The sequence below is a fragment of the Caretta caretta genome, chromosome 5 (assembly GCF_965140235.1).
Source record: "Caretta caretta isolate rCarCar2 chromosome 5, rCarCar1.hap1, whole genome shotgun sequence".
Taxonomy (NCBI): domain Eukaryota; kingdom Metazoa; phylum Chordata; order Testudines; family Cheloniidae; genus Caretta; species Caretta caretta.
This window is the reverse complement of record NC_134210.1, coordinates 136,053,412-136,081,027: the sequence shown is the minus strand read 5'-3', so window position 1 is coordinate 136,081,027 and position 27,616 is coordinate 136,053,412. Positions and strand designations below refer to the sequence as shown.

The following is a 27,616-nucleotide window of genomic DNA, read 5'->3' as shown; positions in this document are numbered from 1 at the left end:
GACTAACACGGCTGCTACTCTGAAACCAGCCACTATTAGTAAATCTGCTAGATTTGTGAAAAATAAATCAATCTGAAGACAACAGGGGGCAAGAACACCAAAAGTAGTTAGTCCAACAAAACATATTACCTCACGCACCTTGTGTCTAGGGTATTTTAAGTAGGTAGTTTGACTAAAATGTGCAACTTCATATTTCAATACACGTGACTTGAGTTGAATGCAGCCCTTTTAAGAAACTTTGTGCATTTCCCCCCTTCAGCCCCCAAAAGCAGCCTGAAAGTAGACTAACATTATAACACAAAATAGTCTTAGGAGCCATTGAACAGTTTTGTAATTATATTGGAAAAGTTTTGCCTACAATAACTGGAACAATACAGAGTCTTTCAAGAATTAGATTAAGATTATGCACACAGAAAGATGAGAACTTTGATACAAATACTGGACTCTCAATTGGTCATCCACTCTTCTGGTTAATATTGAATTCCTTATACAGGGTCATATACCTTTCACCTTCACTCCCCAGTACTGAGTCTGTGGTACTTCCTCTAACTTAATGCATCAAGTTGGAGGTCAAACTTCACATCAGTAGGCAGAGACTACTTTAGGGATTTAGAATAGCAAGCTCAGCTGTTCTGCTTGCCTCACTCACAAATAAGGACTATGGGGTTAAAATTCTAGCTCTCCTTAATTAGGCACATTAGTGCTGTCCCACTGTTCACTAGTGCCTGACAAGTTGCCTGTGCTTATAACAGCAGGAAGCTTCACTTGTAATCCACTAGTGGGTCACAAAAGAATGAAGCGGGCAGGCAAAAGGATCTGTAAAAATCTCAAATCCAGCAGGTTGAGGGAGCTGGTGCATCTGCCGGAGTTTAAGTGGGCATATGAAGATGGACCACATCCTTGTCAGAGTGAGGTAATCAGTACAGCACTGTGCAGCTGCATTAGAGCAAGTCCTGATTTGATGAATAGCAGTACAAGTCCAAAACAGTCACAGGTTATGTTCTACAGTCTGATTAGAACAGAAACTTTCACTGATCTTAACATGAACTATAAATAAATACTTGGGTATACTTCATTAACAGGGCATAGAATCTAAAAGACCACCACACAATCTTAATCTAAGCCAGTGCATTTGCATACAATTAAAATACAAGAATTACAAGGCCTGAAATAAAGACAAGCTGCCAGGGGTAGCTGACTTCATTGGTCAACTTCAGCTGAGCTTGCACCCTGAACTTTACATAAATTGCAAAGTCAGTGTGTGGTTTTCTAATATTGATTTTATTCATTAACTTGTTTTAAAAAAACACAACTATGGTTGAATATTAAAACAAAAACAATAGCAAGGAGCGAGTGAGCTGCCTGTAGGTCTTCACTCACCCACTAATGCATACAAAACAAGCATCACAATGGTTATTCACTGGCCATTTTAAGATGTCTGACACTGAACACCACCTCTAGGATGATGCTCATCGTCTTCATAGGCTTCTCCATTGTAGTGCTGTCTTCTTTCTTGAGAAGGGTCAAAGTCCACCAGCTCTACCTGATCCATTTCTTCAGTTTCTTCCACTTCCTTCCTTGCAGGTAGAAGTTTTTCCAATAGACAGAGCTTATCAGAAGAGAGGAAGCCACACTCTGGGAAGTTTACCTGAAAAAATCAGTAAGGATGGCCATTCATGAACAGTCTTTAACAGTTTTTTCTCCACCACAAAGTATTACTGCTTTGAGAGGCGTGTGCTACCTTGCTCCTACAAGCATCAGCTTGTAGCAGAATCCTAGGGCTCTTTCGGTAGCTCTAGGCTCCCAAGTTTCCCAAGGGAAAAAACAAAAAAACAAGCTAGCAAGTAGAATGCATTTTTACTTTTGTCAAACCTCTCATACAATCTGGCTGCCTTCCATTATCAGGTTTTCCAGATCTCTCTCTATGCACTATGTTTTGCCTACAAGATGACTGTTCCAATAAAGTAGTTTCCAAAGAAAAGTGTCCACATTTAAGATCCTCTCCAAGCTATTTGAGGCAGTTATTTTTAAAATGTCAGTATTTCAGCTTATTCTAAGCAGCATAACCCTGTATATTGGATTAGTTTACACAGCCTTTGGCAGAACTGAAGGCAGAAACAAGCAAAGATTGAGTGCCTGTCTTCTTGTCCCCCTTAGAAATAGAAGTCAACTTTAACCTGACAGGTTTCCACCATGTTCAGTGCTGAGCCATGTTTAACTAACTATACACAGCTGCCTGAACTCTTACCTTGAACTCCATGATCAGGCGCCCTTTTTCATACGGTCTGCGATAAATTGGCATACCCTCGTTCAGCACACATTTGATATCTCCATGCTTGACGATCTGACCTAAAGCAAAAACCCAGACACAGAAGACAAGCTGTTATAGTTGCTACATTTATGTGATCTCCCCTCAACTCCCTTTCACACCATGTTTTCTGGGCTAACATTCATGAAACTATACTGATCCAGGCCCCCCTTCATAAAGGCTGCTAAAAACCTGGTTGCCTGTAAATGGTAATGCCAACTCTCCTCTACCCAGAAGTGGTCTTAAAAGGCTATATAATGTGATTGGAGACACAAGGTGGGTGAAGTAACCTTCTATTGGACCAACTTCTGTTGGTGAGAGACAAGCTTTCAAGCCACACAGATCTCTTCTTCAGGTCAGGGAAAGGTACTTTGAGTGTCACAGCTAAACAGAAGATCAAACAGATAGCACATATTCTAAGGGATCATTCAAGGTGAAGTGGCCTGTTAACACCCCTGTAGTCATAGGGTAAAAAGAGTTAGTGAGTTACAGATTGTTGTAATAAGCTACAAATATAGTGTCTAACCAATCTGATTTTCAGTGTCTAGCAGAGTTATGAATTTAAGCTCCCAAGCTCATCTTTTGAGGGTGTTGTGCAGGTGTCCTTTGTGGACGACTAATGGTCAGATAAAGTGATCGCTTTGTGAGAAGTGCTCACCCACAGATGACAGGGCGTTTGTGTTTATCATTTTACTGTGAGAGTTCATTTGAATGTAGTGATTGTTTGGTTTCATCTACACAGGTGTCATCGGGGCAGCCGGTGCACTGAATGAGGTACTCCACATGTGATAGGCATGTGTAGGACCCCTCTATCTCGAAAGGGGTGCTGTTATACATCTGTTCTGGTTGTGTCTGGTGTTGCTTTAAGTTGGTGTCTTGGTCTGTCGGGTGCTTGCTTCTGATGAGATTCTGTGACTTCCATGACCTCTGTGACACTTAGCCTTAGTCATGGGTGTTTTTAGTAAAAGTCATGGCTCATGACCTGTACGATATATCCCTGACTGAATCTTGGTGCTGGGGGGCAGGAGCGGAGAGGCAGGGCCAGGGCACTGCAGTGCTCTGGGACAGCGGCATGCGGCCCGGGACCACCACTGGTGCTGTGGTGATGGTAGGAGACCACCTCAGTGGTCCTGGGGTCAGGGACACTGGCTGCTGCAAAAGTCCCAGGAAATTACAGAATCCATGACAGACCCGCAGCCTTACCTACGACTACATGGGTAGTAACAGGCCACATCATCTTCCCTTAGGACATATTTAACTTAGTTTTAACATAAGTGGTTATGCTAAAAGTATCTGTTCAATTTTGTATTTAGCTGTGACACTGAGTACGTTTCCCAGACCTGAAGAGCTCTGTGAAGCTCAAAAGCTTGTCTTACCAAGAGAAGTTCATCCAATATAGTAATAGCTCACGCACCTTGTCTCTAATATCCTCGGGCCGACACAGCTACACCACCACTGCATACATATGCAATTGTGTGTTCATGCATCCTGAAAGAAGCCCTCTTATGCAGTGTGTTCTGACTGAACAGACACTATTCCATGAATTCTGAGCTCAAGAACTCCAGTTTTCACAGGAGTTGGGGCCTTCTTAAATTCCCCCCACATATCTAGTCAAGACAAGTTACAAACAGCCGTGCATGAGAGAGAGTCTTATCTGTTGCTGAGTGGAGTGCAGTTAGTTATGAAAGTTACACCCTGATGTACAAGTCGCATCTTTCATTAGTCTGAGTTATTAATCCAATAACTCATCCACCAGGACATACTAGTTAAAACTTAATCTTTTCAAGGAGAGTGTTTTTAGAGTATAAAAGACTTTGACTGAGAGATTTACACTTTCTGGCCCAAGTTAATACTTTAAACCAATACTATTACTTGAAATGCTCTTTTAGTCCCTTTACTATGCAACTGGAGAACTCAAGGATAATGTTGCTAGCTGCACAAGTTTAACAGCAATACTTTTAAACACACTTACCAGGATGAGACGTAATAATTATAGTTCTGTTATCCAGCGTTGCAATAGGTTTCTGAAAGCCACACAGTGCCTCAACCAGCTGTATGTCCATGGACATGAACAGGTCTTCACCTCGCCTACAGAACAGTTTACATTTGAATAAATACATCACATGCAAGAGAGCTCTGAAGATTTTGGAAAAAATCTTTAACACTAGAACTGCCTAGTAGGTCTTTGCAGAAATTGGATTTTATTCCAGAAATTAGTCCACCCTTCCCTACCCACACAGATTAATTATAGGAAGATTATAAAGAAGCTGTATACCACTCAAGAGACTAACCTGGCTTTGGCCAGGACAAAAGACCCAATTAGCCCTACTCCCACATGAGTGTCTAGATTGCATACACTCCTACTGTCTGCCCTATGCCAAATTTGGGGAAAGACAAGTATGCTACAACTGGCTAAACTGTTAAAGAGCCATGGAGGATTTCAACATGCTTACAGCAGTGTGGTGATGGTTCTCTTTAAAATTAAAGGACCACCACTGCTGCTCATTTTGTTCTACTTGCACTGATGGCTGGTGCTCAGGGGAAAAACCGCTACCTTACAGAAACGGCTTTTTTAACTGTTTTGTCTGTAGATCCCACTTGGCGTGCATGCACCTCAGGCATGTGAGATCAGAATCTTTTGGCTAGCAGCGTCTGCTGGAGCCACACCTACACACCCTTTGTGCTTGAGCTCCCCCACCCAAGGGGGTAACAGGCATAGCAGCCCCAGCCACCTCAGCTCTCTGGCTAATCCAGAATCTCAAAGCAGAGATGGACTCTGAAGGAGCTGCGATGGAGGGTGGACATAAAATCCATATGGAGAATTCCTGAATCAGTTATTGTAAGATCAGTAAGTTCCAAGTCTGTCAGGGTGGATTCCGCTCAATCCCCAAATAAATAGAAAGCCACTGGCCCCCTCCATCCTCAGTTCCTTCTCGCTGGAAACTCCAACAGGGGGGAAGGAGGGCAGATTGTGGAATGGACATGAGCAACACATCTCGAAGAACACCAGTTACAGAAAAAAGTATCTGTCTTTTCTTCTTCCAGTGATTGCTCACGTTCATTCAACTTAGGGGACTCCAAACAGTACCCATGGAGGTGGGTAAGGAGTTCATGGACATGTAGATTGCAACACAGCTGTGCCAAACCCCGTGTCGTCCCTGGCCTGCTGCGTGATGACATGGGGGCCATGAAAGCGTGTACTGAGGACCATGCCGCGGCTTTACAGACGTCCTGGATTGGAACATGTGCCGGAGGCCAGCGAGGATGCCTGCGCTCTAGTCGAGTGGGCTCTGACAATTGGCGGCAGTGGGGCCCCTGCCAGCTTGTAACAAGCTTTTATGCAAGAGATAATCTAGTTAAGATGAAGAGCCTCCTGGTGTCCACACAGAGGATTTCTATCAGCTGTAGAGATGAAAAGCTAAGTCGACCTACAGAAAGGTTTTGTCCGATCTAGGTAGAAAGCCAGGGCCCTTATGTTCAAAGCGCAGAGGCGCCTCTCTTCACTAGTCTCATAGGGCTTAGGGCAGAAGACCGGAAAGAAGATGTCCGGGCACATGTGGAAAGTGGACTCCTCTTGGGAAGGACAGCCGGATGGGGATGGGGCTGGAGCTGGACTCTGTCCTTATAGAAGGCCGCTGGAAGGCAGTTGCGAGGTCAGGGCTTGCAGCTTGGAGACTTGCCTCGCCAATGTCACGGCCACCAGAAAAGCTACCTTCCACAATAGGTGAGACAGGAAGCAGGAGGCCAAAGGCTAGGCCTGTGAGCCTGGACAGAACCAAGTTGAGATCCCATTGTGGGACTGGACTTGAGGAAAAAGGTCTCGATACCTCTGAGGAACCTGGCCATCATGTCATGTCATGGGAAAACACAGTCTGCCCCGGACAGGTGGATGAAAGGCAGAGATCAACTGCACTGAAGAATGCGAAGGGGAGATGCCCCGTTTGGCCACCCTGTGGAAAAGTCTTGTCCACTTTGCCAGAAAGGTCTGTCTAGTCCAGGGTTTTTTACTCCCCAGGAGGACCTGCTGGACCTCCTCTGAACAGGCCCATTCTTCAGGGGGTCATCAATGCAATATCCATGCCATGAGATGGAGAGACGTAAGGTTGGGGTGCAAGAGGCGACCGCGGTCCTGTGACAATAGGGCTGGTCAGTCCAGCAGGGGCCACAGGGGACTGCTGCCAAGCTCAACAGCATGCTAAACCAATGCTGGGGCATCCACGCTGGGGTGATCATGATAACTTTGGACCTGTCTCTCTTGACTTCTGCCAGGACCCTACTGACAAGTGGGATTGGGGGAACACGTACATCAGGCTTCCCACCCAGGACAGAAGAAAGGCATCGGAGAAGGAGCCCTTGCCCAGACCCCATCTGAAGCAGAAGTGGTAGCACTTCCTGTTTTGCTGGTGACGAACAGATCCATTTGGGGATATTCCCACCTCTGGAAGACCAAGCAGGCTACCTCATGGTGGAGCACCCACTCATGGTGAGAGGAGAAATCCCAGCTTAGGTGATCCACTAATGTGTTCTTGATCCCCAGGAGGTGACATGCAGACTAGGGACCGAATGGCTAGGCAGCAGTTCTGCGGAAAAGGACCTAGGGGTGACAGTGGACAAGAAGCTGGATATGAGTCAGCAGTGTGCCCTTGTTGCCAAGAAGGCCAATGGCATTTTGGGATGTATAAGTAGGGGCATAGCGAGCAGATCGAGGGACGTGATCGTTCCCCTCTATTCGACATTGGTGAGGCCTCATCTGGAGTACTGTGTCCAGTTTTGGGCCCCGCACTTCAAGAAGGATGTGGATAAATTGGAGAGAGTCCAGTGAAGGGCAACAAAAATGATTAGGGGTCTGGAACACATGAGTTATGAGGAGAGGCTGAGGGAGCTGGGATTGTTTAGCCTGCAGAAGAGAAGAATGAGGGGGGATTTGATAGCTGCTTTCAACTACCTGAAAGGGGGTTCCAAAGAGGATGGCTCTAGACTGTTCTCAATGGTAGCAGATGACAGAACGAGGAGTAATGGTCTCAAGCTGCAGTGGGGGAGGTTTAGATTGGATATTAGGAAAAACTTTTTCACTAAGAGGGTGGTGAAACACTGGAATGCGTTACCTAGGGAGGTGGTAGAATCTCCTTCCTTAGAGGTTTTTAGGTCAGGCTTGACAAAGCCCTGGCTGGGATGATTTAACTGGGAATTGGTCCTGCTTCGAGCAGGGGGTTGGACTAGATGACCTTCTGGGGTCCCTTCCAACCCTTATATTCTATGATTCTAGACCGATACTGTGGTTGATGCACAAGTCCCAAAGACTGAGTGCCTCTTGGCATAGGATCAAGCTCCTCCCTGTCTGTTGATAGACATCAAGACTCAGACAGGTGAGGAAGGAAGACTGTGCATGCCCTGCAGACTGCCCTGAACTCTTTGATGTTTATGTGTAACGTCATCTCTACTGGGAACCACGTACCCTGGGTCTGGAGATTGTTGAGGTGCGCCCTGCAACCAAGATCCGAGGCATCCAAGAACTTGACTGAGTGGGGAGTGCTGTCAAAGGGGACTCCTTCCAGGACATTCCTGGGGTGAGGTGAGGCGAGTATTGTTGCGGGAATGGTGACCACCTTTTCCAGGTGGCCTGGACTGGGAGTAGACAGTCAGCCATTGCTGCAGGGGTCACATCCAGAGCCTGGCATAGCACGCGCAACATATGTACATGCCACCATGTGACCTAGGAGGTACAGGCAAACCTGGACATGGAAACTTCCATGATGAGGTCTGCTAATGCCCTGAATGTCTCCAGTGACAGGAACGCCCCGGCACAGGTTGAGTTGAGCACCACTCCGATTAACTCTATCCTCTATACCCGAACGAACGTGGATTGTGTCGTTCACCAACAGGCCGAGCCGACAGCACATGGCCAGCAGCACTGCGACGTCCCTTGGACCTGGGGTTGCCCTTGATGAGCAGTCATCAAGGTACAGGTAGATCTGGATTCCCCGATGTCCGAGGTAAGCCGCCACCACTGATGTGCACTTGGTAAATACCCGTGATGCTGTCGCTAGGCCAAAACAGAAGGACTGCGAACGGATAGTGGTCAGGACCTACTGTGAACTGGAAGCGTCTGTGTCCCTCAAAGATGGCGAAATGGAAGTACGCATCATTCAGATCGAGGGCAGAGAACCAGTCTCCCAGATCCAGGGAGGGGTTGATGGAGGGCAGGAAGACCATGTGGAACTTCAGTTTTGCTAAATAGCAGTTCAAGCCCTGCAGGTCTAGTATAGGCTGCAGACCACCCTTGGCCTTGAGGATTAAAAAGTATCGGAATTAACCCCTTGTTTCTGTACTCCACAGGAACTACATCCACCGCATCCAGCTGTAGTAGTCCCTCTACCTCCTGCACGAGAAGAGTCCCTGAAGAGGGACAGGGTGCGAAGGGGCAGGGGGGGCAGAAAGTAACTGAAGGGTGTAACCCTGCACTACCATATTGAGGACCCATTGGTTTGATGTTATAGACGCCCACACAGGGAAGGAAGGATCTGGGGAACAGCCTGGTAGGTTGCCCTTGGGTATACCCTCAAAACGGGCGCTTGCCAGTCTGCTTACTGCAGGTTGAGCCCACCTAGGATGTAGACAGGGGGTGGTAGCCAGGCTGCCTCTTTATGGATATTTTATGAGGAGGATCCTGGCTCGGGTGGCTCCCCTGGCTCTGAGGCTGCTGCGGCTTAAACCGCTTGCAGGAAGGGCCGGGGACATACAGGCCCAGTGTTTTCATGGTCCTGTGGGAATCTGTCAGGCCAGAGTTTATTGTGGGTCTGTTCTGCGAACAGGGCGTGCCTGTGGAAAAGGTGGTCTTGCACTGACTGCTGAGCCTCTGAGGAAAGACCAGAGAAGAGAAGCCATGAAGCCCTGAACAATGAGATGACTGATGCCATGGTATGGGTGGCAGTGTCCACCATGTCCAACGCTGCCTGGAGTGTTGCTCTGGCCCCAGTTGAGCCCTCATATTAGAATCATAGCAGTCTAGGAGGGCCTGATGGTTGGCCATCCGCAACTGTAGACTGGAGGCAGAATAAACTTGACGCCCAAACAAGTCTAGTCTCCTTGAGTCTTTATTCTTAGGGGTAGTCGCCGGTTGACCCTGCCTCTACCACTAGAGAATTGGAGCAGGGTGAGTATAAAAAGGTACTTGTACGGCACAAAGTTCTTGCGCTCTGCCCTCTTGGAGATCTGAGATAAGGAGGAGGAGGTTTGCCAGAGGGCATTTGTAATTTTCACAACCCCCTCATGTAGGGGCAAAGCTACAGAGCAGAGATCAAAGGAGTCTGCAGGCTCCTCTAACTCCTCAGCCTGGAGACCCACGTTCGCGGTGACCCTCTAACAGCTGCTGATGTGCCTTAGCATCATCCTGGGGGAATCGGTGGAGGGAGCCCTTGCTATAGCCTCGTCTGACGACTAGGAGGAGAAAACCAGGACTAAGGGGTCCTCCGCAACCAGAAGTGGTCCGGGGGTTGCTCACCCACTTCCTCCTGTGCCTGCAGTCGAGGCCTCTTGAACTGGAGGGGGGGGCAGCAGCACAGAAGAGGGAGGTAGCCAGTCTCTGGATACTGAGCGGGTGGCCTGGGAGGGTTGAGTGAACCCCCATGGGTACCACTGTACCGGCTGCAGTGCCGTTGACTTAGTCTGCACCATAGGTATCTGAGCTTGTCCTGCAGCTAGGGAACCTTACTCTGAACCCGAGCTAGAGCGCAAGTGATCACTCTCCTGTGACCAAGAGGAGGGTGAGTGGTGGCTCTGTCCTGATCAGTACCGGTCGCTCCTCCCAGAGTTGGATCTGGCAGATTTCAACAAGCGCCTGGATCAGAGCCTAGGCGACTGGTGGATCTGCGACAGCTCCGGGGCCGGTAATCTATGCCTCACACTTGACAAGCGGTACTGGGATGTGGAGCAGGATTGGGAAACCAGAGTGAGCTGGGCATTGTGAAGATGCAGCTGCATGTGGTGATGCTGCCCTGGGGGACTGGCGATGGTCCGTTGGTCCCCTGACTTGTTCCCGAAGCATTAACAGTCCCGCGAAGACTCCGGGCGCAGACTCAAACTCCTGCCAGGGGAGTGCAAGCCTCCAAAGGTCTGTGCCTGGTCACCAGTCAGCCATGCCTTGAGCCTCTCTGCCCTTGTCTGAGGTCCAGAAACCAGAAGGCAGAAGCTTTGTGGCCCCAATCACTGTCAGAAGCATATCAGCTGCAAAAGGGCGACTGTTGGAAGGACGTCCCGTGTGACAGGGAGTGTTGCCATAAAGGTGTAGGCTGTGGTGGTCCAAATGCAGGTTTACCCAGTGACAGTACCCTGCAGGGACTGGAGTGGGTAGCACCAGGAGGGACAATCTCTTGCGCCGCTTGCAGGGCCTCCAGTATGGATGGTACCTGGAGCTCACGAGGACCTGTTGCTATCTGGGGTAGCTGGTGGGGAGCAGGCTGGGCTACACTGCTTGACCTGAACTGGGGTCCAAGATCCTGAGGGGGTGAAGAGGTGCCCGAGACCAGGCTTGGTACACCTCAGACTTTTCCTTTCCCTTCCAGGAAGCTGGAGGCCTTCCTTGCCCCATATTCCTAGGCTTCTTGGCTGGAGCCACAGAAGGGGATCGGTGGGGTGCTATGCACCGAGGTCACTGTGCTCAGCGCTGAATTGGAGTGCTGCTCTGGCATCACGGTAAGGACAAACTCTAAGAAGTGCTTTCAAGCGAATGTCATGCTCCTTCATTCTGGGCTTGAAGGACTTACAGATTCTGCACTTAATATGACCATCACCCAATCATCGTAAACCACTGTGGATTGCTAATGGGCATGGGCCTTTTATAGCCGTCACAGGGCTTAAAGTCTCTAATGAATAAGGAAACTAACACTAGAGGGAAACCACCCCCCATATAAATGAGGTAAATGTGTTTGAACGAACGAGAAGCAACAGCGCTAGCTGTAGCGGAACCAGTTCCATGCACGGTCACTTGCGGCAAGAAGGAACTGAGGGTGGATGGGACTGGTGGGGCTCTATATGCTGCAGCATGTGCGCGCCACTCCAGGGGGCACCAGAGCTAGACCCCTAGGGATACTGCGGAGGGAAAAAACTGGCGGCACCGGTGTGAGGATGCACAACTAAGTTGAGTGGGTTTGAGCAATCACTTGAAGAAAGGCGGGCGGGCTCTGGAAATGTCTATGTGTTCAGCCTCTTCCTCATTTGAGGACGGCAAGGAGTCTGACAGTTTGATTTAAGTGAAAATCTGACAGCATGCTGGTGAGGAACTTCAGGGATCTCAGCATCACCATACCCCTACGGAAAACAGCATGAGAGAGTCTGCCAACAGTGCTTGAATACTATTAACTCCTCTGTTAGGCAGGACAGCCAAGAAAAAGGCTGGTTTGAATGCAAGATGGTGGAGAGAGCAGTTCAATGAAAGTTCAAAGGAGGTTCCATAAGAACTACATACAGGTCCCAGGAAGAGACAAATGAGTGGATGGTCCAGAACCAGTCACCATAAAAGCTTGTACTGGGGATGGCATGCTGAAATTGCAGCAAAACAAATTCTGATAGAATCAGTAATGAAGCCAGATGACCATGTTCTTCAATTCAAGCTAAAAAAATCTCAGGAATAGGGGCTTCTAAACCATCAGTGCTGTGAAGTTCAGACAGAAACTTTTCTCCTTTGATCTGTAGAGGGCTTCCTGCTCTATGCAAGTATTTACTGGAAGAATAAAAGGAGTACTTGTGGCACCTTAGAGACTAACCAATTTATCTGAGCATGAGCTTTCGTGAGCTACAGCTCACTTCATCATGCATCCGATGAAGTGAGCTGTAGCTCACGAAAGCTCATGCTCAGATAAATTGGTTAGTCTCTAAGGTGCCACAAGTACTCCTTTTCTTTTTGCGAATACAGACTAACACGGCTGTTACTCTGAAACCAGTATTTACTGGATCACTGTAAAGCAGTCCCTGTCTGTAGGGAGCCAATTTCCAAGCAGTCAGATGGGCCTAGATGGAGAATGTCCCCTAGTTTCCCAGAATAAGTCTGGCAGACTGGGGAGAGAAGTTGGTGGCTGTGTGGATGGATGCAGTCAGCCCACGGGTTGCTGTTTGGTCCAACAAGAAGCTAGGATAATTACTCTGCTGGCAAGTCTGATAGATCTTCCTTCTGAGCCATGGCAATGGAGGAAAAAAAAGGAAAGGTAGAGAAGACCTTGAGACCAAGGAATGAGGAAGGCATCCTTGTCACCAGCCCTGGAGCAGAACTTGTGGGCACTGTTGTACCTGTTTACAACAAACAGGTCTAGATCAGTGTTTCTCAACTTTTTGAGACCAAGGACTGGCTTGCCACCTTCCTAAACTTACTCTGTCACAAGGAGTTATCTGCTAGGCTTGAGAACAAGTCTCCAGTAACCATTAATGGCTGGCTGAGTAGTGTCTGGTGAAGAAATCTGTTCCACTGTTTGTTCCTGGTAGGTGACATGTCATGGAGTTAAGATGTGTGAAGGTCGAACCACCCTCACAGGAAGATTGCTTCCTGACAAGTTGGGGAGGAGGGACAAGTTGGCACCTCCACCTGTGGATATACATTGTAGAGGTGCTGTCTGTCAGATCTGTACAGTAGTTCCTTCCAGTAGCAGTACAAAAGCTCTGCAGGGTAGTTTACTTGTATGGAATTACAGCACACTGAAATGGATTGAGGATTTTTTTCCAAAATTACATGTATTGAACTTGCAGGTGGTTTAGATGGGCCTCTCCAACCTGCCATGGATGCATCTGTAATCAGTGTTCCAGTTTGAGGTAAGGTACAGATTACAGAATGGTACCCCTTGCACACCATCAAGGTCATCATCCAGTTTAGGGAAACTGGTACTCCTACTTGGACCATGAAGTGAGTGTCCATACACTGTTTGATGGGTTTGTAAACAGACCTCAACCAGCCTTGGGGAGAGTGGAGGGGAGGTCTGTCAAAAGTCATCATGTAAGTGCACTGTATGTTTGTGTAGTCATCTCAGGTCCAGCACAAGATGCATCCCTTGTTCTTTTGGGGATATAAGTACCAGGAATAGAAATCTTTCCCTCTGAACTCCTGAGCACTTATATTGTAAGGATTCCACATCAACAATCCCTCAGTTTGTCATGCAAGGTGGGTCCCTTAAGAAGATCAGGGAACTAGGGAGGTGAGTGGCCAGGAGTGGAACTGGAGATTAAAGGAGATGTATGTTATCCACTGGTCTGTAGCAATCCCAGACCATGGGTGAGAAAAATGGGAAATGCAGGAACCAAAAATGGGGTAGACATAGGATGCTCTAGTTGGACTGATACATAGCTCTGAACCCAACTGAGAAACCAGCTGCTGGGAAGGGAGGGGGCTATCTGAGGGAAGAGTGAGACTTTGAATAATCAGCACCATCTGGTGCCAATGGGAGAAAGTTCTGTCTGAACTAGCCGGGATACATGACATGTTTTCTCCTGAAAGCAGGCCCTGTGCTCCTTTAGGGTACATAAGTCATTCTTGCAGGAGCTAATAGCTTGTCATTCAATGAAAAGATTGTTGTTTGGACTTCTCTAGAATCCCTGTGGATTGTAAACAGGATGCCCTTATTGTGGTGATGGCTGTAGTCATGGAATGGGCTGTTTTAATCTGAGAGATACATGGCTAAAGCCAGGCCCAAAAAAACCCAGAAAACAACTGTTTGCCTCTCCTGCAACTCCATAAAAAAGGTTTTGTTCAGATCAAACCAAATTCAAAAATTACAGGTTTTTTGGTGAGGTCAGAAGTCTTATGGGTAAACGGAATATGCTATTTGACCCCAAATCATTTGTTTCCAGGCACTTTTAGAGGATTTGATTGACAAAAAGGCTAGAAGAGGTAATGGTTGTGGTGCCCACCTTATAATTTAGCCCAGTGGTTGGGGCCCTGGAGTAGGGATTTAAACCCAGGTCTTTCCCCTACCCGTTCATAGAATCTCAGGGTTGGAAGGGACCTCATGAGGTCATCTAGTCCAACCCCCTGCTCAAAGCAGGCGCTATCCCCAACTAAATCATCCCAGCCAGGGCTTTGTCAAGTCTGACCTTAAAAACCTCTAAGGAAGGAGACTTCACCACACCACCTCCCTAGGTAACGCATTCCAGTGCTTCACCACCCTTCTAGTGAAAAAGTTTTTCCTAATATCCAACCTAAACTTCCCCCACTGCAACTTGAGACCATTACTCCTTGTTCTGTCTTCTAGTACCACTGAGAACAGCCTAGATTCATCCTCTTTGGAACCCCCTTTCAGGCAGTTGAAAGCAGCTACCAAATACTCCCTCATTCTTCTCTTCTGCAGACTAAACAATCCCAGTTCCCTTCAAGGTGAGTGACCCAACCACCAAGCTATAGGGCATTCTATGGGGCTCTCACCATCTCCTATTGAATCTATTCTACCTTATAGAAAATGGAACAGTAACAGGACGAGAGAAAGTGACTATAGCCTGGTGGTTAGCGCACTCACCTGGGATGGTGAGGCCCAACTTCAAGTCCCTGCTCCAGAGAGAGGATTCAAACCAAGCTGAGTGCCCTGACCATTGGGACAAAGGGAATCATCAATATCTACATGACTGTAACCTCAGAGTTTTGGTGAAGCTACCTGGCAAATTTGCATCAGATTTGCCAATACTGTCAAGTTGACTGGAACTACATATTTTCAGCAAATAAACTCTTCATCTAAAAAGTTTCACCCAGCTCTACCCAGAGGTGCTTGGAACAGGGTTCAGCTACTAATAGTTTCCTAAATGATGGATCTCAGATTTCTGTGGGAGCTTGTCAAGGATGACACTTCTCTGCCAGGTTGAACAGTCATTTATGGCTTGACTAGTGGCCATCTGCAGTTGAAGCGATACTGAGTAGGTCTTTTTGATTAAAAGATCTCTTGGAGGGGTGTTATTAGGGATGGCTTTAGGCAGTCCTAGCCTGGATTTCTCTTGTGCTGCAGATACCACTAGCAAGCCAGAAGCTGGATGCAGACAAAATATTCAAGTTGCTCGAGGGACTTGGTCTCTTGTCTGTTTCAGCACTGAAGGTATAGCAGGAGTCTGCCACAGGTTTAGTAGGGTCTAGATCACCTTCATTTGACACTGCCAATGTGCCTGGAAGGTATAACATCCTCCATTCTAATTATGTGCTTCTTCTTGCACTACAGATAATTGTGTCCAGAGTGTCTGCAATCCTTCCCAGCAACTCCTGGAAGGGTTTGAAGTGGTCAGATGGCATTGGAGCAAGTAACTCTGTAAAACTAACATGTAATTCAGTGAAAAGGAAGATGGATTCTTAGGAGTAGTCAGCTGAGAGGGATTGAAAGGATTCTCCTTTCTATCCTTCCTCCTGAGCCTTGGCCTCCACTTTTTCTTGCAGTACCTTGAGAGATCTACTTGGTGATCAAACACAGCACCTAGTGGGAAAGGGGTCACTTGCAAGAGGAGCAAAAGCAGCTCCAACAGTGTCCAGATGGGCCCCCAGAATGTCCAATGAGGCAAGGGTGGGAAGCTGAAGAGATTAGATTGAGGAGACCCTGATGCCCAAGGTGATGTCTGCTAAGGGATGTCAACATGCTTTCGGGGATTTAGGAGCCTGAGTTAACCCCTGAAGTTGGCTGGCATGATTGAGGGTGAGCTGTAAATTGCCCTACATCATGAAAACCTGGATGGAGGGGGATGTCTGGTGAAGGGTCTGATTCTGCAGAGAGTGTGTAGGAGAATACGAACAGCAAATCTGTTCTAGGGATTAGTGCTGACCTCAGTGGTAGGACAGATGAATACGGTACCAAAAAAGATTAATTTTTGGTGGCATTCGTACTGGGGTTGGTGCCAGGGGTGAAATGTCAATTGTAAGATGTCTCCAGGGTTCTTATGCTACTGGCAAACAGTACCAGACCAAACATGAGGGAGTCTGACCCACTGAGGACTTTGCAATACCCTGTGGAACTGAGTAAGGTAAAGAACCCTGGACAGGCTAGGAAGCTGATCATCAGGCTCTGTGCTCAGTTTAGAATAATACAGCACTGAGTTGCCCTTACAGCACTGCTCAACTCTGCCCTGCCTGGATGCATCGGAGGCAATAGAAAACCCCTGAACTAATATAGTGTTAGTATTTACAAAATTGATTTAAAAAGATATTACAGGGTACCAGGCAGACACCACTGAGTTTCATCTCCCTGCCACTGGTGAGAGCAACCAAAGGCAGTTGGGGCTGCTCTGCCTAATATGCCCTCAGGAGGGGGGCAGAGAGACAGGCAGTACATCAGCATTGTCTGAGGTAGTGCCTGTCAGAAGATTCTAATCTTGGAAGTTTGATGAGCATGGGCACCATAAGCAGGATCCACATGGAGAAAGACAGACCTGAAGTTTAGTTTCATCTTTCTTGAAACCAGGCTTGGTTGTCTAACAGCTATGGCTGAGCAAAGTAGCAGCTTGAAAATACAGGTAATGGAGTAGATTTGATAACATCTTGCAATAATCACTGCAGATATTCACAGCAAGTCAGCATGAAGGCACGTGCTGAACATTCAGGAAAACTCATGATTCTGACCTTGATTTTTGTAATATCCTACTCCCAACTACCCACTCTGTGGTTTGTCTAGAAGCCATTTGGAGAGATCTTACATCTGCAAAGCAACAAGTGCAATGCCAGCTATAAGACTAATTGAACAGGTATCTCTGCAAATATTCAGAGACTCGGTAGTGGTGCTGAAACTTTTCCTGTCATGTGCCCCACCCCCTGTAATAGAATCTGTCTGTGTCCCCCTTTACTGCACAGTTGGCTCAGCAGCAGCCAGGGCCACACTGCATGCTCCCCCACCCCCCAGTGTTCCTCCACACTTTGGGGACCACTGCTCTAAAAGAATAAGCCAAGCGTTCATCCAACTCTATAAACCAGCTTAGAGCAATTGAAATCTAGCTGGATAGCACTGGTTGAGTTTAGATGTATGAAGTTTCTGGACAACACAAACATCTCAAGCTTGTGAGTGTAGGTCTTTCAGCTAGATCTTTACCTTGTAAATGTAGAATGGTCTTTTTGATCCAAGACAATAATGATGTCTCCTGGCTCTAGTCCTGGTTCTTGGTCCCCTTCCCCATGGAATGTTATCTTCTGACCATCCTTCATTCCTATTGCAAAGGCACATGTAATTAGAATTGAAATAGCTACAGTACAAAAATAGTATCACTTTAGCAGGCTGTAACTTGTGCTACAAAACAGTTGGAATTGGTAGGTTCTGATATTGCATTTACTTCCCCCTGTCCCCCTCAAAGCACTACACATGACTAACCAGCTACATTTCCAGAGCCCTGCATGAAGGCAATCTAGGCTATGGCAGCATATTGAACTGCTGGGCCCTCTCAGCTAGTTGTCAAGCAGCCCAATTCTAGTCAGGATTGCCACCTATAAAGGTCATTCCTTGATGAAAGCAGAAGAATAGCTGAGATGACTACTTACCACCATCACAGTCCCAAGTGGTTTGCTTAAAGCCTCCTTGTATTTCCACCTACTGGCTGTTTTGTACATAGCTGCTGCAGAGCTACTGGGGTTAAGCATGATTTTGAAGCTGCAAGTATGTAAATAGGAAATCCTCTTCATAAGACCTCCAGTTCTCTCACATCAAAAAGCTACTACTACACAACCAGGCAGGTCTTTCCTTTTGGGGCTAACACCCGGCTTCTCTGATTTAGTTATCTAAGTCTCCTCATTTCAAGACTGGTGGAATAGTCTCTTGATCACAGAGCACCCACGGGGGAGGGGGTGAATATATATATATAGTAGAAAGAAAAGGAGTACTTGTGGCACCTTAGAGACTAACCAATTTGGTGCCACAAGCACTCCTTTTCTTTTTGCGAATACAGACCAACACGGCTGCTACTCTGAAACCTATATAGAGTAGGTGCTCAGCACTCACCAGCTGCCAGATCACCTCCCTCCCACCCACCATGCTTCAGCTTTTGACAACAAGGAGCACTGGAGGAAGGAGGAGGAGCGGGCAGAACAGGGTGGGAATAGGTGGGGGAATAGGAGTGGTGGGGGCAGGGCCTGAGCACCTCCACCAAACCCCCAGGGAAACCATGCTTTTGGTATCTGCTTGTCCAGCTGCTAGGTCAATGGGAAGGAGCAGGATATAAGTAAACAAGTAGTCTTTGAAGTGTCTACAAAACAATGCATGGAGATGTATATGCCTGAAAAAAGCTCTGTGTAAACGTGAAAGCCTGTCTCACCCTCTCAGAAGTTGGTCCATTAAGATATTACCTCACCTACCTTGTCTCAGTGCATGGACTGAGAGTCTAGAAACAATAGTCAAGCACAGAAAAGAATTGTAATCAAGTGCAAGGAAGTGGAATCCTACAGTAATTTAAGCTTGTGTTTTAGGACTTAGTAAACTAGTATGAACACCCAGCTGAGTTGACAGCAAACAGCCAAATTGTAAAGCTATGGCAACAGTGTAGAGATTAAGGATAGTATTGTCAAAAGGCATGCAACTCCCTTAGGCACTAAGGAAAAGCACTCTGCACCCTGGAGGCCTGCATACTTCAACCATGTTAATCAGGACATATTTAGGTCTGAATCATTCAAGATGAAGATACTAGATCCTGGAAGTGTTGCATGTACCTTACTGCCAACTTCTGCTCTCCTCCTCCCCACCCGTAACTGTGGCTTCAATATTCTCCCTCCTTTAAAATTCTAGGCATATTACAGAGACTTCAAGTGTAGATGTAGAATGAAATTACTGGGAGGGTCGGGCACTTCAGCCAGTTGGGGTGTGCTGCATGCTTGTCAAACTGTTAACATCTGACTGCCCAAATTCTTCCACAGCCAGTACTGATCAGCTTTTGACAAGGCCTATTCAGCAATAGAAGCTTCTTGCATCTGCTGCACAATATGGCCTTTCCCCATCCCCTACCTCTGAAAAGAGTTGTTTGTAGTGAACTCTGCTGGTTGGCTTGAACAATATCTGGCAAAGTTAATGTAGGTCAGTAGCACCTGGAGCAAGACTGTTACGATGGCTTAATAGATTGAGTTCTAAGCATTACAGACTTAAAATTGTTTTTACACCACAACTTTAGCAGATCTGTTCTTACAGAGATACAGCAGAATGACCAGGATTTGTGCAAACCTCAAGACTAGTGGAAACATCATACTCTTGGGGGAATTCTGCACCACCCCCACAAATTTATTTGCTTCCCCACAGAAGTGACAGGGAAGCAAACAGAAGCTGCAAAAATGAACACATGCCAGTGGGGCTTCTGGTGTCTGGAGCAGCCAGTAGAGAGGTAAGTCTACATGGGGGGCATAGGGCTGGGGATGGTCATGGCGCACTTTGGGGAGGCATACAGGGTCATGTGCCACTGTTCTCCCCCCCCCCCCTCCCCATTTCTGCATGCACACAGAGCTGCCCAGGTGAAAAAGAGGGTTCCACAAAGGCTAGCTGACTCTGCAGCTGGACACTGCCTCTGGGTCCTAGCGCCAGTCAAGCCCCCCTTCTCTGTGCTGGGAGCCATCCTGTTTCTGTACAATGGTGAATGCCTGCAGCAGGGCACAGGTGGGAGAAAAAGGTAACGAGGGGAGGGGAAACGGAAGAAACAGCCTTACATGCAGTATCCCCCTGGCAGCAGCAGCCCCCTTCCCCACTTTCACCTGGACCCCCTTGCAGAGCCCCATTGCCTGTGCAGCACCAACAAGCCTATGTGAATCCAGATCCCCCACTGAGTCGCCAGCACTAAAACTGCTCCATGCTAAACCCTCCAAATATTGATCCTGCTGGGCTGAGCCTGCCTGCACCTGGTGCAGAGAGGCAGGGCCCCAGGGTGTTCCTGGGGCAGGCCCAGCTCTTGCACTGTGTCAGGGTCAAGTGCAGCCTCACTGCTGAGTCCCTGTCTGGGAGGGGGAAGGAAAGGAGAGAAAATGGGGACTGCAGGACGATCTCCCACCTCCATGCAGCCAGGCAGCTGTGTTCCCCACTGCCATGCTGGAGCCTCCGTATTTATTTATTGAGGATTTTAAAATATTGTCCACAGAATTCCTGAAGGGGTAATACTAAAGCAACTTAACTCATCACCAAGCGTTCCACTTGCTTGATTTTAACCAGTGTCAGTAATTAGTCAGCATTCTGGCATATTAGTCTGCTTGTCAGTTTCTCTTCACCATGAATCAATCCAGTTTGCATATCCAGTAATCAATATGCAACTAACATGGCACTAGGTGTAGTCAAGTTAATGCTTACTAAAGAAGTGAGCAGTAATTTCCACCATTAGCCATCAAGCTGTGTGTATCTGAAGCCAAGTCTACCCTTTAGAGCTCTGCGCAGGTTTTATCATTTAACAGTAAGCTATATGCGCTATTATTGCTACACATTTTAACATGGATGTAACACTGCCACTGGGTAAAAGCTCTTTTTCAATTACTGAAATTTGTATCATGCAAATCCAAGGTTAATACAAATCTATTTAGAGCAGGGGTTCCCAGACTTTTGTACTGGTAACCCCTTTCACATACCAAGCCTCTGAGTACAACCCCTCCCCATACATTAAAAACACTTGATATAGTTAACACCATTAAAATGCTGGAGGCAAAGCAGGGGGGGGGGCTGACAGCTCACAAACCCCCATGTAATAACCTCGTGACCCCTGCGGGGCCCCAACCCCCAGTTTGAGTACCCGTGATCAAGATATTACAAAAATCAGCCAAGTTCTCCTTGAAGACATTACCTTTATCAATATGAACTTCTAGAATCTTCTTCTCTCGAACAATCTTCCTTCCAATGCAGCTTTTACACCTGTCCTTAGGACTGATACGCTCCCCATGTCCCTGGCATTCCATGCACACAGACTGGATTTGCTGAACCATTCCTGGTCCTATCTGGTGAATTCGTATTTGCATGCCTGTACCTCTGCAATTGGGACAGCATTCTACTGCACCTTTCTTACCACCTCGGCCTGATGACAAGACAGCAAAGTCTAATTAGAATTGATTGTGTTTTCTCTCTAAAAAGGAACTTAAAACTAGAAGTACGTTTACAATTTACCTAGAAATAGAGTTAAGTTCATCTAAATCCAGGGTTTCTTTTAACCTGAATGAACTTTTAATTCCAATATGCAGTTATCTGAAAAACATTTAGATTATAAAAATCCAACAGTGAACATTAACATACCTTCACATTTGTCACAGATCACATTCTTCTGCAGAGCCAGTTTTCTTGTTGCACCATTATATAAGTCTTCCAAAGTTACTGACAACTGATGAACAACATTTTTACCTGTAAAGAGTAAAAAGGTTTTACCTGACATGTCATTCACTTGGAACCAGATACTGTTTCTAATAATCTCAGACACTGTTGCACAGCTGTTTAGTCTGTAAATGTTTTACAGGAGTGAGTGTCCGTAATCTTACACCATACTCTGAACAGTTACATAGTCTACAGGAAACACTTCCACAGTAAATGGTCACTTTAGGTAGTATCACAGAAGCAGTCAAATTACCTCTCCTCTCTCTCTGCATTCTTCCGCCTCCTCCAAAGAACATATCAAAAATATCCATGGGTGACCCGAAACCACTGCCAGTACCACCCTCTTTAATAGCCTGTTCGCCACCTTTGTCGTACAAGTCCCTCTTCTTGGGATCAGAGAGTACTTCATAGGCCTGGGAAATCTGCTTGAACTGGAAGAGACAGGTCAGAACGCGCGTTAACACGGCGACTCGCCACCAGCCCCCAGCGGCCCGACACGAGCCCTGGCCGGAGGCTGGTACGTGTCCTGGAAACCCCCCCCCCGCCGCGGCCACTTGCCTTCTCGCCCTCGTTGGGGTTCTTGTCCGGGTGGTATTTCAGCGCCAGCTTGCGGTAGGCCTTCTTCAGCTCCTCCTGCGACGCGCCGGGCTTCACCCCCAGCACGTCGTAGTACGTGGTCTCCTTCACCATGGCGGGCGGCCTGCGGGAACCGAGCGTGAGCCCCCGGCACGCGGGCGCGGGCAGCGGCGGGGGCCGGGGGCGGTGCGGCCCGGGAGGCGCGGGGCCGGGAGCGGCGGGGGCCGGGGGGCCGGGAGCGGCGGGGGCCGGGAGCGGCGGGGGCCGGGGGCCGGGGGGCCGGGAGCGGCGGGGGCCGGGGGGCGCGGGGCCGGGAGCGGCGGGGGCCGGGGGGCGCGGGGCCGGGAGCGGCGGGGGCCGGGGGGCGCGGGGCCGGGAGCGGCGGGGGCCGGGGGGCGCGGGGCCGGGAGCGGCGGGGGCCGGGGGGCGCGGGGCCGGGAGCGGCGGGGGCCGGGGGGCGCGGGGCCGGGAGCGGCGGGGGCCGGGGGGCGCGGGGCCGGGAGCGGCGGGGGCCGGGGGGCGCGGGGCCGGGAGCGGCGGGGGCCGGGGGGCGCGGGGCCGGGAGCGGCGGGGGCCGGGGGGCGCGGGGCCGGGAGCGGCGGGGGCCGGGGGGCGCGGGGCCGGGAGCGGCGGGGGCCGGGGGGCGCGGGGCCGGGAGCGGCGGGGGCCGGGGGGCGCGGGGCCGGGAGCGGCGGGGGCCGGGGGGCGCGGGGCCGGGAGCGGCGGGGGCCGGGAGCGGCGGGGGCCGGGGGGCGCGGGGCCGGGAGCGGCGGGGGCCGGGAGCGGCGGGGGCCGGGGGGCGCGGGGCGCGGGGCCCGGGGGGCCGGGAGCGGCGGGGGCCGGGGGGCGCGGGGCCGGGAGCGGCGGGGGCTGGGGGCGGCGCGGGGCCGGGAGCGGCGGGGGCTGGGGGCGGCGCGGGGCCGGTGGGGCCCGGGGGCGGGATGGGAGCGGCGGCGGGTGGGGGGGGGAGGGGGGTGCGGTGCAGCTACCACTCACCGGCGGCGGGGCCTGGGGGCGGTGCGGCCCGGGAGGTGCGGGGCCGGGGGCGGTGCGGCCCGGGAGGTGCGGGGCCGGGGGCGGTGCGGGGCCGGAGGCGGTGGGGCCCGGGGGCGGGATGGGAGCGGCGGCGGGCGGGGGGGTGCGGTGCAGCTGCCACTCACCGGCGGCGGGGGCTGGGCGGGCTCCGGTCTCGGCTGCGCTCGCCGCGCCTGGCTGTTCTAGAAAGTTCTTTCCAAGCCGGTCTCTGCCGCAACGCATCCGGGGAGTTTTGTCGCTGGCGAAGCCTCGCCCCGGAAGTCCCGCCCCCTCGGTTGCCAGGACGAATCACCGACGGGAAAGGAACGCGGGGGCGGGGAGAGGAGACGCGAGCCAATCGCAGCCCGTGACCTCTCCTCGTCCCTCAGGGCCGGCCCGCGAGACTACAGCTCCCAGCATGCCGTGCGAGGCACGCGCCGGCGTCTGACGATGGCGACGAGAGGGTGACTGGCTGGTTCTGCCCCGGGGGGCGTTGAGGGGAGGGTGGGGGGAGGTTTGTAACCGGGGTGGGGGCTGGAGGGTGAGAAGGAGGAGGATCGGGGCCGTGTGAAGAGGGGGCCGGGGCCTAGTGGAGGGGGGGTGAGGAGAGGGATCTGGGGGAGGTGAGGAGGGGGGGATGGGAAGGGTGAAGTGGGGGAGGAGAGGGGGGCTGGGGGGGAGGTGAGGAGGGAGTAGGGGGGATGGGTGAGGGGGGGAGGAGGGAGGGGTGAGGAGAGGGGTGACGGGGTGGGGGGGCGGGAGGGGTGAAGTGGGGGAGGTGAGGAGGGGGCCTGGGAGAGGTGAGGAGGGGGGGATGGGAAGGGTGAAGTGGGGGAGGAGGGGGGCTGGGGAGGTGAGGAGGGAGGGGTGGGGAGAGGGGAGGGTGGGGGGAGGTGAGTAGGGGGGAGGAGAGGGGGGATGGGGGAGGGGTGAAGTGGGGGTGGGGGGTGAGGAGGGAGGAGAGGGGGGATGGGAGGGGTGAAGAGAGTGAGGAGAGGGACAGCTGGTGAGAGGGGTTGGGGTATGTGAGGAGGGACTGGTTCTGTTTTAGTCCAAGGTGGATGTGTAATGTGCTGTGATTGAGGCCTGGCCTGTACACAGCTGCCTGATTCTGAGGCCTTGACCATATGGGACAGTTCTACCAATTTCTTCAGTGTGGTTCTATCGTTTAGGTTAAGCTGAATAGGAACAGGTTTAAACTAAACCAAGTTTCACGTGTCCAAGCAGAGGTTTGCACTAGTTTAACTGCGTCACTAAGGGCACGTCTTCACTAGCAAGGTTAAAGTGCTGCTGCGGAAGTGCTTTAAGGTGGCTGTGTAGTTGCAGCACAAAACCACGTCCATGAGGGGAATAGCTACCAGCACTGGGAGCCCGGTGTACACTGGCACTTACTTACAGTGCTCAGGGGGGTGTCTTTACAGCAGTGCTGTAAAGTGCCAGTGTGGACAAGCCCGAGGTCTGTTTTAAAAAGAAATGCTCTAAATTGCTTACATTGGCAAGCTATAGCAGTGTAAGTTGAGGTGTGAATTTAAACTGATATAAACAAAAAGAAAAGGAGGACTTGTGGCACTTTAGAGACTAACCAGATTATTTGAGCATAAGCTTTCGTGAGCTACAGCTCACTTCATCGGAGCTCACGAAAGCTTATGCTCAAATAAATTGGTTAGTCTCTAAGGTGCCACAAGTCCTCCTTTTCTTTTTGCGAATACAGACTAACATGGCTGTTACTCTGAAACCTGATATAAACAGTTATCCTGTTATAACCTCTCCCACTGTTTGGACAGTATCATTCTGGTTTTTTTCAGTTTAGCTTAAATTTAATAAGTTAAACCAAAAAAGTTGTTCCTGTAAGTGTGTCCCCCGGTGGGTTTTACCAGTATAACTACAACAGTATAACTTGGAAGGAGCCCTGATGCTGCTGCCCTGTTCTGTGTGAGAGAAAATACCATTAACATTACAAGTGACCCATTGCACTCATGTTAGCTACATCTTCACTGCTAAAAGAAGTGGGGTTCTTAGGGATCAATGCTAGGCCCAATGCCATTCAATACTTTCAGTATTAATCTGGAAATAAATATAAAATCAATACTGATAAAATATGCAGATGACACAAAAATTGGCAAAGCAGTAAATAATTATAAGGGCAGGCCTGTCATACAGAGCCATCTGGCTCACTGGGTAAGCTGGGCCCATTCAAACAAAACACGTTTTAATGCAGCCAGATGCAAAGGTATACATCTAGGATCAAAGAATACCTGTCATCCCTATAGAATGGGGACCTATATTCCTGGAAAGCAATTTTTTGGAAAAGGAAGTAGGGGCTATATAGTAGACAAGCAACTGAATGTGAGATCTCCGTGTGATGTTGGGAATAGTGAATAGGAGTAAGGAAGTCATTTTTACTTCTGTATACAGCACTGGTGAGACCAATACTGGAATACTGCATCCAGGTCTGGTGTCCACATTTTAAAAAGGATGCTGAAAAACTGGAGAGGGTGCAGAAAAAAGCCAGAAAAAAAGCTTTGAGGTCTGGAGAAAATGTCTTATGGTGAGAGACATAAAGAGCTCAGGCTCTTTAATTTAATTATAAGAAGATAGAAAGGTGACTTTATTAGTGTATAAGTACCTTAATGGGGAGAAAATACCAGGTAATGAAGGACTCTAATCTAGCAGAGAGAGGCAGGAAGCTGACACCTGACTAATTAAAATTAGTATTAAGACACACATTTCAGTGAATGAGGGTGTTTAACTATTGGAACAAACCACCAATGGAAATGGTGAATTCTCCCTCTTTCGATGTCTGCAGATCAAGATTGTGGATGTCTTTCTGGAAGATATGCATTAGCCAAACACAAGTTAATGGTCTCAAGACTGCAGCAACAGGGTGAAATTTAATAGCCTATGCTATACAGGAGGTCAGACTAAATGTCGTTTATGGCCTTAGATGCTATGAATCTATGAAAGTGTTTTCACATTGAGATAGTTTTCTCACTGTACAATGCTAGTAGAGACAAAGCACAAGTAGCTTTTTCTCAACGTAGCTAGTGTTGAGGGCAACCTTATTAACACCCCTCTTTTCTCTCCTCCCCACCCCACCCCGGTTTACCTCAATTAGCTACATCGAGATGAAAACTACAGTGCCTTGTTTCCCCTCGGATTTTACATGGAGATAGCCACTGACTCTGAATCAGGCAGACTGGGTGTTGTCCACATACCCCACTTGAAGTGATACCCAGTGAGGAGGTACTGATCCCTTAACTTTTGCAGCCCCCCCTCCATCCCTGTCAGTATGATAAATAGGTAATATAGAGAGTAGAAATATCACCTACTGCTGTAAAATATAAACTAACATAACTTCTCTCTGCCCCAACTCTTTGGTCTAGTCAGCATATCATGGGGCTGAACAGAGCCCTTCTTTCATGCTTGTTACCTGAATGAAATTCCAATTGATGTTAATCAAAGTTCTGCATGAGTAGAGCATGCTGAATTAAGACCTTTACTCTATTTTGTAAAATGCAATAGTAAATGATTAAAACTAACAGTGATCTGCTTTGTATGTCACCAGATGAGCTGTACAAACAAAGTATTACTCAGCACTTTGCTGATCTCTCTTCCAGTTTTATATCTCTGACAGCAGTGCTGCATGTTATGTACCTTCCTTATAAGTTGAAAGCTATTGGAATAGACATTCTTCTAGCGCAGCGGTTCTCAAACTTTAGCAACCCGGGGACCCCATTTTGATTTAAAAATTTTCAGGGACTCCCAAGCCCCCCAGCTCAGCCCCTGTCCTGCCCCCTTCCTGAGGCCATGCCCCCTGCTCACTCCATCACCCTTTCTCTGTCACTCGCTCTCCCCCACCCTCACTCACTTTCACCAGGTTGGGGCAGGGGGTTGAGGTGCAGGAGGGGGTACGGGATCTGGGAGGGAGTTTGGGTGCGGGATGAGGTTCGGCCTCTGGGCTGGGAGTTTGGTGTGGGAGGGGGTGCGGGCTCTGGGCTGGCAGTTTGGGTGCTGGAGGGTGTTCAGGGCTGGGGCAGGAGGGTGGGGTGTGGGGGGGGGATGAGAGGTGCGGGCTCTGGGTAGGGGTGTGGGACAGGGTGAGAGGGGCAGTGGTTACCTCCTGGGGCTCCCAAAAGCAACAGGCACATCTCTGGCAGCAACTCCTAGGTGGGAGGCCACCCTGCTCTACCTGCAGCTCCCATTGGCTGCAGTTCCTGGCCAGTAGGGGCTGTGGAGTCGGCGGTCGGGCCAGGGGCAGCATACGGAGACCCTCTGCCCCTGGCCACAGGGATGTGCTGGCTGCTTCCGGGAGCGGTGTGGACAGTATCTGCTCCTCCCCCTCCTTCCCAGCGTCTCCTTCCTGCTGGGGTCCCCCGGCATGAAGGAGGCACTAGGAGGGAGAGGGAGGAGTTGATCAGCGGGGCCACAGACCCCTGGGGGTCTGCGGACCCCAGTTTGAGAAATGCTGTTCTAG

General features: G+C 49.6%; 2 protein-coding genes across 8 annotated transcripts in view; one reads left to right on the top strand and one right to left on the bottom strand.

Annotated features, from left to right (window-relative positions):
• Positions 1 to 318: 318 nt before the first annotated feature.
• DNAJA1 (DnaJ heat shock protein family (Hsp40) member A1) lies at positions 319 to 22,245 on the bottom strand. The gene is made up of 8 exons (XM_048849728.2): positions 22,111 to 22,245; positions 21,806 to 21,983; positions 21,478 to 21,582; positions 21,035 to 21,262; positions 17,335 to 17,449; positions 4,281 to 4,396; positions 2,249 to 2,349; positions 319 to 1,648 (listed from the first exon to the last, which is right to left on the bottom strand). Exons 1-8 carry the CDS (start codon positions 22,240 to 22,242, stop codon positions 1,430 to 1,432), a joined length of 1,194 nt encoding a protein of 397 aa, XP_048705685.1. The 5' UTR covers positions 22,243 to 22,245; the 3' UTR covers positions 319 to 1,429.
• Positions 22,049 to 27,616, top strand: part of APTX (aprataxin) — a 43,811-nt gene continuing 38,243 nt past the window's right edge. The window contains exons 1-3 of one of the 7 annotated variants that reach the window (XM_048849734.2): positions 23,532 to 23,606; positions 25,558 to 25,690; positions 26,258 to 26,385. Coding sequence is in view for 3 of the 7 variants with exons in the window: in XM_075128926.1 (XP_074985027.1) it covers positions 24,484 to 24,598; positions 25,558 to 25,690 (248 nt within the window). In the remaining 4 variants the exon portion in view is untranslated. Of the gene's footprint in view, positions 22,070 to 22,197; positions 22,268 to 23,531; positions 23,607 to 24,388; positions 24,599 to 25,557; positions 25,691 to 26,257; positions 26,386 to 27,616 lie in introns of those variants that run through there. The other 6 variants (XM_075128928.1, XM_048849733.2, XM_075128926.1 and 3 more) reach the window with 6 other exon arrangements.

Bases quoted from the DNA above. Each gene is read 5' to 3' on its own strand.
- DNAJA1 (XM_048849728.2), bottom strand. From the start codon at position 22,242: ATGGTGAAGGAGACCACGTACTACGACGTGCTGGGGGTGAAGCCCGGC. The intron at 2,350-4,280 runs GTAAGTGTGTTT...TTTTTGCTTTAG, and splicing joins AATTATTACGTCTCATCCTG to GTCAGATCGTCAAGCATGGA. The intron at 1,649-2,248 runs GTAAGAGTTCAG...TGATTTTTTCAG, and splicing joins GCCTGATCATGGAGTTCAAG to GTAAACTTCCCAGAGTGTGG.